Source organism: Trypanosoma cruzi, genomic scaffold, assembly GCF_000209065.1.
Source record: "Trypanosoma cruzi strain CL Brener 1047053517117 genomic scaffold, whole genome shotgun sequence".
Taxonomy (NCBI): domain Eukaryota; phylum Euglenozoa; class Kinetoplastea; order Trypanosomatida; family Trypanosomatidae; genus Trypanosoma; species Trypanosoma cruzi.
Genome location: NW_001849565.1, coordinates 417,478 through 427,808, shown reverse-complemented (window position 1 = coordinate 427,808; position 10,331 = coordinate 417,478). Strand labels below are relative to the sequence as shown.

The window sequence follows — 10,331 nt, the reverse complement described above, 5'->3', positions numbered from 1 at the left end:
TTTTTTGGACTGCAAAACATTGAACAGAATAGCCACGTACTTCGCCTTGTCGTACGGATTCGCTCGTATCATTTGCCGCGCAAAGTCTACAACAGACATCTGAAAGGCGGCACCTGCATCCGCCATATTCGTCGACTCACGAAAGCCCGTCAAAAATCGCACAGCCCGCTCGGGAGCGCACTCGACAAGCATGTCAAAAGCATTCCGACGCGCCGAAACATCGTTTTCGTCGCCAATGAATTTCTCAACCAACTCAGGTGCATCAGGAAGAAGATCCGGAAACCTTTTATAGATGGCGTGTACCGCCGCCACGGCACTACGGCGTACGTACGTCACCCGGTGAGTCAAGTTTTGCACCACAGATGAAATCAGCGGCTCAATCAGTTCCTTTTCCTTCACCTTGCATAGGAACCGTAAGGTGAGACCCCGCACGTACTCGTTGGGATGCAGTAGATCCTCCCGAAGGAAGGAACAGATCAAAATCATCTCGCTCAGCAACTTCCCATTCTTGTCCGTCTTCTCCACGACCTCCCAAAAGTACAACACCAGCTTCTTAATAAGGTGATCCTCAAGCGGGGTGATGTATTTTATAACAGACATGATCATATGATTCTGCGGCTCGCCGTTCAAATGGAGCCTAATCATCGTTTCCAGCGCCTCTGCTCGAGCATTTATGTCCCCCTTCTCCAAAGCCGCCTTGAGATCCTTCGTGTTCACACTACTGCCATCAAAACCAACAAGCAGCGTGCACGCAACCTCCTGATTAGAACCCACATTCATTTGCACCAACTGAAATAAATACTAATCTACCCAAACCATAAAAACACCCACACACACCCCCAAAAAAAGAGGCAACGAATGTCCACACACACACACAGAAATGACCCTGCCGCCAGTCCCGCCTCGCCTCTCTAAAATCTCTCTCTCCTCCTCACCTCACCCCCCTCCTACCCGTCACCATCCGCCGTCCCCTTGGGACCTCTTCACTCTGTACACACAACTCCCTGCCCTCTCTAGTCAACGGAGACACCCAGACAGAAAAAAAAACCACCGCCCCAACAAAAAAAAAAAGGGAAAGTCAATTAATAAAAAGAAAAAAAGATGCGCCCGGAAGAAAAAAGCCGACAGGACGAGCGTTGTCTGTACTGCGGCCCTCACACGCCCCCTCCCGTCGTGCCTCGTAGCAGCAGCCAACCTACCTAGTACTGCTCCTCCTCGTCGAACTCACCTTCCTCCTCAATGGTGGCGTCCTGGTACTGCTGGTACTCCGACACAAGATCGTTCATGTTGGACTCCGCCTCGGTGAACTCCATCTCGTCCATGCCCTCGCCCGTGTACCAGTGCAAGAACGCCTTGCGGCGGAACATCGCCGTGAACTGCTCGCCCACGCGGCGAAACATCTCCTGGATGCAGGTGTTGTTGCCGACAAAGGTGACGGCCATCTTGAGGCCCTTGGGCGGGATGTCGCAGATGGAGGACTTGATGTTGTTCGGGATCCACTCAATGAAGTAGGACGAGTTCTTGTTCTGCACGTTGAGCATCTGCTCTTCCACCTCCTTCGTCGACATGCGGCCGCGGAAGAGCGCAGACGCCGTCAGGTAGCGACCGTGGCGCGGGTCTGCAGCCTGCATCATGTTCTTTGCATCGAACATCTGCTGCGTCAGCTCTGGCACGGACAGACCTCGGTACTGCTGCGAGCCGCGGCTCGTGAGCGGGGCAAAGCCCATCATGAAGAAGTGCAGACGAGGGAACGGCACCAGGTTCACCGCCAGCTTGCGCAGGTCGGAGTTGAGCTGGCCAGGGAAGCGCAGGCAGCAGGTCACGCCGGAAACCACCGCAGACACCAAGTGGTTCAGATCACCGAACGTTGGAGTCGTCAGTTTCAACGTACGAAAATAAATAAATAAATAAATAAATAAATAAATATATATATATATATATATATATATATATATATATATAGATAGATAGATAGATAGATAGATAGATAGATAGATAGATAGATAGATAGATTGTATGCGTGTTGCTTTAGAGTTATTTGGTAATGGCATCCGATGAAGGTAACGGATGTCATCATGGGCACTTCATGTCGGCAGGGCTCTAAATCGCAAGTCAAACCCATCCGTGACGACGCCCTCTAAATAGGGCTCCGTCCGCAATGGTTCAACGACGAGCTCAACGATGAGAAGTCCACTTGGCATCTCACGCCACATCTTTGCCTTTCCGAGCGCCTTGATGATATTTAGCGGTCCAAAGTACCCTGTTATCACCATGTTGTACTCCTTTGCGTCGTTGTAGAAGGTCCATTGCCTTTTGGATCTATCCACAATGCGGTAGAGGAGCCCCGGCGGTGCCATTACTTCGCCCGTTTCGTCAACTGTACTGAAGCAGCCAATCACCTCGTCGCCCAAAACTTTCGGGTAGCCGTTGCGGTATTTGATTCGGCTGGTGGTTGTCGGATCGTCACATGACGTACTCGACGCACCGCCTCCCATCGCACTAATTTGTCAGACACCGCCGCCTGGTGAATTGCGGTGCCCGTAGACACTATCGTGTCACGTTCTTCTGCCTGCAAATATATATCCATTATGTAGAGAGAAGAAGGGGGGAAAAAGAACACTTCACTTATATATTTATTTATTATTTTTGGAACCTCGACGGCGAGAACACCTCTCGAGAGTCGCCACAACTCCACTTGCCCCCCTCTCTCTGCAACCCGCTGCCGCAGATTCGATAAGAAGCCACCAGGAGTGAGGGAAAGGTGAAGCCAGTCCATCCACTCGACACACTTACACACATAGACACAGGGACTATATATATATATATATATATATGCACACTAAGGCCCCAGTCAGAGGTAAAACGTCTTCAAATAGTCCCACCACTCGTGTCCGGGAGCACCCCGTCGCCATGCCGCAAAACACGTGTCAGGATGCGTCAGAACAGCCGTCAAGCCACTACGTGTTATCTCCTCACCGTTTTTGCCATCAACCACAATCAACCGCGGCAGTGGTGTTAGCGGTCTTACCATAACCCCTGCGTCCCTCGACACCCATGTCGCACCATCGCGATGGGCACAATGAAAAAATCCATGTTGTCGTGTAACGTCCATCATCTCCTTGCCGGCCAAAGAGATAGCAATAACAACAAAATCTTGTCGATGTCTCTGATGAAAAGACTTCAATTTCCGCATAAAGGCCAATGACCGCTCCGACTCGGTAAAAAAAAGCAAACCAACCAGACGCCCCCGCAGCAGCTCCCGGTCGCACACCTGGCCAGATGGGCTGCTAAACGCCACAATGTTCTTCAAATAGTCGTTAAGGAGCTCCTCGTGGGCAAAAGGGGTGATGCGACGGTCCATCGTTTTCAGTTCCTCGCGCAATGCCGCCCGCTGTGTTGCGCCATCACCGCCGTAGATTTTACTGTCAGAGTCCTTTGGACGGAAAGTCGCGTCCATCGTCAGCTGAATGAGTTTCGTGAATGTCATCTGCTGCCGACGAATCATGGAGAAGTCGTCCACACCGAATGCGCTCTTCACGGCTGGGGAAGGGCTGCCAACAAATGAAGTCGATGGGCCTCGTGCTGCTCCGCTGGTGACATTCCCATCCACCAGAGCAGCGGCCTGCCGCAGCGTCGGCTCCGTCCATCCGCCCGGACCACGGCGCGAGGTGCGACGCAGAGGTGCCGTGCGCCGCATCTATTTTCTTTTTATTGTTGTTGTAATTTTCTGCGAAAAGTCAGCAAAAGCAAAAAAAAAAAAAGCGGAAATGATTGAACATGAGCAGTGAAGCGAGAAATATCCCCGTCACTTTTCATTGGCCTCCGCGGGCTTGCGGCATGCGTTCGGTCTGCCTTCTTTGGGTACAATTTAAGCCGGAATACATAAAGAAAGAAGAAAAAGAAAAAGAAAAAGAGGGCCCCTCCCTCCTCGGCCACCGCACAAGTGCTAATGTCTTTCCTCTTATCTCTCTCTCTCCCTCTCTCTCTCTCCCTTTCTTTCTTTCCTTATCTTCAAATTTTACTCTCAGCCTCACTTACTCTCCCCTATTCTCGTTCTTTCACTTTTTTTCTTCTTTTCTTTTTGCATGAAGGGACGAGCGGGAGAGAACGGGGGTGGGATGCCTCCTCATCCTCCTCCTGCTGTTATTCTGCAGCCCCGCTCTCCGACGACTCCTTTTCCTCCCATCCCCCCATCCCCCCCCCCCCCCAAACATACATAAATACATCACACCGCATTCCCCTTCTCCTCACATGACTCTTCTCAGGCACAAAAAAAGCAAAAGTTTTTAAAAAAAAATGCCAAGAAGTAAGCAATAAATTATGACGAAGGGTGCCCATCAAGAAGCAAATTTACCACACACACACACACACACATACATAAATACATACATAGGTAGGTAGGTAGGTACATACAGATGGATGGATGGATACACACAAACCATATGATAAACCCATCAGCACGAAAAAGCAAGAAAAAAGAGAAAACCAAAAAAGAAAAAGAAAAAAATGTAATGGATAAGCCAAGCGCACACACAAAAAAAAAAAAAAGAAAAAAGAAAAAAAAAGGATTCCAGCGGTTAAAGAGAAACTGTGGGAAGGCCCCTACGAGCAGCATCCCCCTTTTCTTCTTCTTCGCCGGTGCTTGTACCTGTCAGTGGGGACAGCGTCCATCTTCGCTTGAAAGCCGTTCACACGGCCTTCGATGAACATCTCCGTCTCGCACGGGTGCACAACGATGGTCGCCAAATACTCACCGGACTCCAGCTTCTGCAGATGCGTCCTGCCAAGTGCCCTGACGTTGCAGTCCTCACTGAATGTCACTTTTACATGCATCTCGTACTCCGTGGTGTCGTTGTAGTACGCCCACCGCCTCTTCTTGTTGTTCACAATGCGGAAAAGAAGGCCATTGCCCTCATCAAACCCCCTCACAATCTCGTCACCTTTAAAGTTTGGCTTGCCATTCCTGTAGTCCACGTAAGGTCTCGAAGAAGCACCGCAGCCCATGATTGGAAACAAAAAAAAAAAAAAAGGCTTGTTGATTGGTTAGTTGTAGCTGTTTTTGTAACGCGACTTCCTAGATGTTTTGGCGGTGTGAGAAAAGAAAAAGGAAAAGAAAAGAAAAGAAACAGGTGAGAAAAGCGAAAAAGCGTTGCAGGAAACAAATAAAAGAAACGCAAACAAAAAGAAAGAAAAAGAGGAGGTGGATTCAGGCAGACACCATCCTCTATACACGTATGTATGTATGTATATGCATACCTGATTAAAACCTCGGTGTGTCATCCTAATCATCAAAAAAACAATTTTTCATTGCACAAACAACACAAATAAAACAATAATAATAATAGAAATAAAGATATATATATATATATATATATGGCTCCCCCCCCCCCCCTTTTTTTTTTTTTTTTCTCGCTCACACACGCACGCACACACACACTCTCTCTCTCTCTTCCCAATCCTTTTTGCATGTGGAGGGGAATATAGTCTGGCCCCACCCCGGTCCGAATTTCATGGAGCCATGTGCATTATACCCAACCAGCACTGTCGTTGCCTGGTGGAAAGAAGAAGGGATAACAAACTGGCTAAAGAAAAAAACACATAAATACAAAGAGAGAGAGAGAGGCAAACAGACAAAAAAAGATGATAATAATAATAATAAGGCACAAACAGAAATGCCGGTCCTCAAAAGATTTTTTTTCCTTTTTGTTGAAAGAGGGGGGAGGAGGGTTGCACATCTGTCTCTTTTTCTTTTTTTTGCGGGAATCGTTTGGTGCAAAAACAACGTCCCTTCAATATTTCACATGGAACGCAAGGTGGAAGTGGAGTAAAGCTAAGTGCATGGGCACGTCAAGAGGGGCGCAAGCTGCCGTCCATGCATATGTACATATATATATATATGTACCTCAACCGTCACACACCACACCACCACCATTCCTGCTTAATAGCCCTTCATACCCACCAAACATTCACGACGCAGACGCAGCGGCATTCGTCACGATGTGGATATAAAATACGCGTCACGATGGACACAAATATGACGTCATCAACAAAAACACAAAAGACAAAACAAATTCAATAATACACATATACATATATAAGACAAATAAAAAGAATGATGAGACGCACTGAACTCGCCAAGCCATAAAAGGTGGCCACGGGCAGTGGTCAAATACAGAACGAGAAAGCGAGAAGGGGGAGGGGGGAAGAAAAAAAATAAGAAATAAAGACCGGAAAAGAAAACGGAACAAAAGGAGGAAAAGGCAAATATATATATATGTATGTATGTATGTATGTATTTACATCAATAAAATGGAGCGTGGGAGGAGGAAGAGGCAAATCTGAACACTCCATGAGAAAAAATAATAATAATAAATAAATAAAAGAAATAAGTGGCGCTGCATACATCACTCTAAGACGTTAAGCCCATTCATTCCTCCACCTGCCCCCATCTCCCCAATTCCTCCGCCAATTTTTGTTCATACTTTTTTGTTTGTTTGTTTGTTTTCATTTCCGGTATTCTTCATGTCCCTCTCTCCCCCGTGAACGTTCCCCGCCTCTCCTCATTTCTTTTCTTCTTCTTCCTTCGGGCGTTTGTTTTTTTCAGTGGGGACGGCGTCCATCTTCACCTTAAAGCCGTTCACACGGCCTTCGATGAACATCTCCGTCTCGCACGGGTGCACAACGATGGTCGCCAAATGCTCACCGGACTCCAGCTTCTCCAAATGTGTCTTGCCAAGTGCCTTGATGTCGCAATCCTCACCGAATGTCACTTTTACATGCATCTCGTACTCCGTGGTGTCGTTGTAGTACGCCCACTGCTTCTTCTTGTTGTTCACAATGCGGAAAAGAAGGCCATTGCCCTCATCAAACCCCCTCACAATCTCGTCACCTTTAAAGCTTGGCTTGCCATTCTTGTACTCCACAGTGGAGGGTTTCGAAGAAGCACCGCAGCCCATGATTGGAAACCAAAAAAAAAAAAAAGGCTTGTTGATTGGTTAGTTGTAGCTGTTTTTGTAACGCGACTTCCTAGGTGTCATGTTTTGGCGGTGTGAGAAAAGGAAAAGAAAAGAAAAAGAAACAGGTGAGAAAAGCGAAAAAGCGTTGCAGGAAACAAATAAAATAAAAACTTAATTGAGAAGCCCCGACGGTAAGGGTGATCGCAGGTGAGGGCTGCAGTAAATGAAGGAAGAGAGGAGTTGGTGTTTAATGGAAGGAAGGAAAGAGACGGAGAGGACATCGTCGTTCGTAAAAATAAAAATAAAAACATTACTGCATCATGAAATTGGCGGGGAAACCGTTCACAATGATACGGTAAGCAACCATGTGCCCCTCCACCGCGAGGGCCGTCTCGGTGGGACCCACGACAAGCTTTGCCACCGCGCTGCCAGCGTCCATCCCATTCTGACTTCCGTCCTCCAACCAAACGACTGTCGTTGCACCCAACGGCATCAGCAGCTCGCGCCTCTGCTCTGGATGAGGGTAAAAGTGAATTGTTACATAAAACTGTATGTCTTTTGTGTCATTGTAGAAGGCCCACACTTCATACGGGGGGCGGGGCAACACAATCCTGTAGAGAAGCACAGTATCATCCTGTGCAAGAGACGCCCCGTCCTTCTTCCACGCGGCTTTGGTACAGTCGCTATACCACAGCGCCGGCAGCACCTCGCCACCCGACACGCTGGGCCCACCGCAGTGATAGGAATGAACTAAGGGCGGAGAGGTGCGCTGGCCCTCGTCGTTGCTCCGCTTCCCACCGCTTTTTGCGTGGCCTCTCCGAAAGAACCTTGCCCTCGTTCCACCGCCATTCTCATCCTCCTCCCCGGCGTGCGGTTTCCACCCCGTTACATCGCTCCCAGAAACAGTGGAGGCACACTGAGTGGAGGGCCCGCAACCCATCGTTGCACTCGCCCTTGGTTGCTCTGCGTAAACCTTTTCCCTCACCGCAATACAAAGGAAGAAGGAGCGGAGGAAAGGCAAAAGGGGAAATGGGGACCAAGCCAGCTGCCGTCAGACGCACCCACCGCGACAAGACGTCACGGAGATGGATGTCAAATCACTCGACCATTGGCCACCGCCACCAGCAAAAAAAAAAAAAAAAAAAAAACACTTCCCCCTCTTATTTCTCGGGATCTGTTGTACGCATTCCGTGAGCACTGTCGAACCCTTCTGCCTCCTTCGCTGCTGTCATGTGATGCCCTCCTCCTCCCCACCGTCCTCCTCCAACGCCTTCCTTTTGTCCCTAATGCGGAGAGGGAGGTGGAGAAGGCAACTCGTCACGCAATAATAGACAGATAAAATAAAAAGAAACATACACAACCACTGTGAAACAGAGTTCTTCTCAGCGTTGGAGTTGAAGTTTACCTCAGACCCTCACTAGCTCAAAGACACATCTACTCGCACCCAAAACGCCCACACGAACAGATGCACCATTGCCTCCACATCCAAGGCTATTGAAAAAGAATAATGCAAAAGAGAAAAAAAAGTCTTAAAACAACAACAACAAAAAAAATGGCACCGCAATCCCACTTCATTGCCCAACCACATAATCTCCTCGTTCTCTTTTTTTTTTTTTTTTTTTTTTGCTTTGCTTCTGTATTATCGGTACAACAAGTCAGAGTCCGTGTCCATAGCTGGGGTTCAGCATCACGGCAATTTTACTCCGTCTTCATCCTTTTTAACCTCGGCCCACTGCTGCCATCCCGCTCCTCCGCCCGCTTTCTCATGAGTGCGGCGATGGGGTCAAGCCAAACGTCCTCAACTAACGTCAAGAGTAAATCCCGACGGTCCTCCATCTCGGACTCCCAGTTCTCCACGGCGTCGGCAAGCTCGTCGTCATCCGCCTCGTCAAAGGCTTCGTCCTCTTCCGGGTGCGGCAGCATCTTGCTGAAAACGTCAAGAAAACTCCACCCCTGCGTTGTAGCTGGCGACCGCTCGCGTTTCCTGCTCGTGCCATTTCTACCCTTGTCCATGCCCGCGTTGCCGCCGCCGCCGCTGTGGTGGTCGTTGCCGTCGTCCTCAGGGCCGTGGCCCGGCTTCCACGTGATGCCGGAGAAGCGGCAAACGTCATCCGCATCATTATCACCATCATCATCTTCGTCCTTGTCGTTGTTCTTGTTTTTATTCTCATTATCACTGTCTTTTCCTTTTCCCTCTTCTTCTTCTTCATCGCCCGCGTAGTGCCGCTCCTCCCCCCACAAAACGGTCTCCTGAAAGAAGGGATTAGGCGCGAACGTGAGCATGACCTTCACACCCGCCTCTGTGTACTCCACCTTCACCTCCTGCAGATACTCCCGCAGCAACGCGGCATCGTAGTTGCCAAGAAGGCGGCCTTCGTTGCCCTCCGCCACTTCAGGCGTTTCGAGAGCTGCAACGATGGCATCCGCCCAGAAGGTGCGCGGAAGCTCACCGCTCTCAATCGCTTTTGTAATTATCTCGTGACGAGCCGTGTAGTGGGCATTCCTCTTTAAATTACCCGCAACGACAACGTCCTTGACGTGCTTGTGCAACTCCGCCTGCAGCAGATCAATCCGTGTCTGTATCTCACGAGCCAGAGCATCCTCCGTCCCAACAGCCGCCATTCTTTTGGACTTTTTAAATTAAAAATCGCTCTTCTCCTCACTCAAAGCTTCACTCCAGTTGTCGTATCTTCCTTCTTTGCCGGGTGTCGGTCTATCGCTCCCTTTTCTCTCGTTATGTACGTTTGGGTGTTTTCTTCCGGTGCCAAAGCCACCTTCACTCTCCTTTATTACTATTCCCCCCCCAATTCAGCCGTGTGCATGTGTGCGACCCAATCAACGACGGAGAGGTGAACCGAAAGGAACACACAAACACACACAAAAAAATAATAATAAAAATAAAAATAAGATCATTTTGTGCCTCCATATTCACGTTCAACTCGAATAAAAAACAAATCGCGGCAGCCGCAGCAGAAGAAAAAAATCACATAGAGGGGGAAAGGGGCCAGGGGGTGAGAAAAGAGGGAAGCCGTCAGCGTCAAACAATATATGTATATGCGCCTCCCCTCTCCCTCTGTATTGGGTGAGGCATTGCACTCCGCTTCCCACTATGCAAATGCACAACGGGGAAAGGATGACATGTCCCGCCGCCACCAAAATCTCCCCACGTGGAGGGCCATAAATGATAATAGTAAAAGCAGAAGTAAGAGGAGCGAGTGGGTGACAATGGAAGGGAAGAAAGAAAGAATTGCACTCTCGCTGCCATCCACAGCTCGGTATCCTCGGAGATAAAGTGACAAAAAGAGATCAGGCAGCCAACAGTAAAGAAAACACGAGAAGTAAAACAACACGCGTCACTGTCTTTCTTAACCTCAT

At 48.9% G+C, this 10,331-nt stretch overlaps 7 protein-coding genes and 1 pseudogene across 7 annotated transcripts, besides 21 other annotated features; all 8 read right to left on the bottom strand.

Annotated features, from left to right (window-relative positions):
- On the bottom strand, positions 1 to 780 carry Tc00.1047053509003.79 (coatomer beta subunit, putative; the record flags this gene model as incomplete). Its single annotated transcript, XM_801276.1, has 1 exon — positions 1 to 780. A coding segment is annotated over one exon (780 nt), but the record flags the coding sequence as incomplete, so codon positions are not given.
- Positions 1 to 1,901: a sequence feature (heterozygous, non-Esmeraldo-like haplotype).
- Positions 1,200 to 2,051, bottom strand: Tc00.1047053509003.70 (annotated as a pseudogene).
- Positions 1,894 to 2,013: a microsatellite.
- Positions 1,902 to 2,013: a sequence feature (areas merged during assembly that could not be assigned to a particular haplotype. This can correspond to areas where the two haplotypes were merged or to regions with more than two copies in the genome that were merged during assembly.).
- Positions 2,014 to 2,496: a sequence feature (haploid, non-Esmeraldo-like haplotype).
- On the bottom strand, positions 2,085 to 2,495 carry Tc00.1047053509003.60 (hypothetical protein, conserved; the record flags this gene model as incomplete). Its single annotated transcript, XM_801275.1, has 1 exon — positions 2,085 to 2,495. The coding sequence occupies one exon, from the start codon at positions 2,493 to 2,495 to the stop codon at positions 2,085 to 2,087; it is 411 nt and encodes a 136-aa protein (XP_806368.1).
- Positions 2,497 to 10,331: a sequence feature (heterozygous, non-Esmeraldo-like haplotype).
- Positions 2,626 to 2,648: a sequence feature (AT_rich).
- Positions 2,812 to 2,834: a microsatellite.
- Tc00.1047053509003.50 (hypothetical protein, conserved) lies at positions 2,852 to 3,697 on the bottom strand (the record flags this gene model as incomplete). Its single annotated transcript, XM_801274.1, has 1 exon — positions 2,852 to 3,697. One exon carries the CDS (start codon positions 3,695 to 3,697, stop codon positions 2,852 to 2,854), a length of 846 nt encoding a protein of 281 aa, XP_806367.1.
- Positions 3,965 to 4,004: a microsatellite.
- Positions 4,356 to 4,392: a microsatellite.
- Positions 4,463 to 4,507: a sequence feature (T-rich).
- Positions 4,535 to 4,565: a microsatellite.
- On the bottom strand, positions 4,603 to 5,004 carry Tc00.1047053509003.40 (calpain-like cysteine peptidase, putative; the record flags this gene model as incomplete). The annotated part of the gene is made up of 1 exon (XM_801273.1): positions 4,603 to 5,004. One exon carries the CDS (start codon positions 5,002 to 5,004, stop codon positions 4,603 to 4,605), a length of 402 nt encoding a protein of 133 aa, XP_806366.1.
- Positions 5,095 to 5,126: a microsatellite.
- Positions 5,354 to 5,375: a microsatellite.
- Positions 5,873 to 5,901: a microsatellite.
- Positions 6,266 to 6,296: a microsatellite.
- Positions 6,355 to 6,382: a sequence feature (AT_rich).
- Tc00.1047053509003.30 (calpain-like cysteine peptidase, putative) lies at positions 6,561 to 6,956 on the bottom strand (the record flags this gene model as incomplete). The annotated part of the gene is made up of 1 exon (XM_801272.1): positions 6,561 to 6,956. One exon carries the CDS (start codon positions 6,954 to 6,956, stop codon positions 6,561 to 6,563), a length of 396 nt encoding a protein of 131 aa, XP_806365.1.
- Positions 7,267 to 7,896, bottom strand: Tc00.1047053509003.20 (calpain-like cysteine peptidase, putative; the record flags this gene model as incomplete). Its single annotated transcript, XM_801271.1, has 1 exon — positions 7,267 to 7,896. One exon carries the CDS (start codon positions 7,894 to 7,896, stop codon positions 7,267 to 7,269), a length of 630 nt encoding a protein of 209 aa, XP_806364.1.
- Positions 8,083 to 8,104: a microsatellite.
- Positions 8,555 to 8,581: a microsatellite.
- Tc00.1047053509003.10 (hypothetical protein, conserved) lies at positions 8,655 to 9,578 on the bottom strand (the record flags this gene model as incomplete). Its single annotated transcript, XM_801270.1, has 1 exon — positions 8,655 to 9,578. The coding sequence occupies one exon, from the start codon at positions 9,576 to 9,578 to the stop codon at positions 8,655 to 8,657; it is 924 nt and encodes a 307-aa protein (XP_806363.1).
- Positions 9,062 to 9,132: a microsatellite.
- Positions 9,085 to 9,167: a sequence feature (GA-rich).
- Positions 9,838 to 9,863: a microsatellite.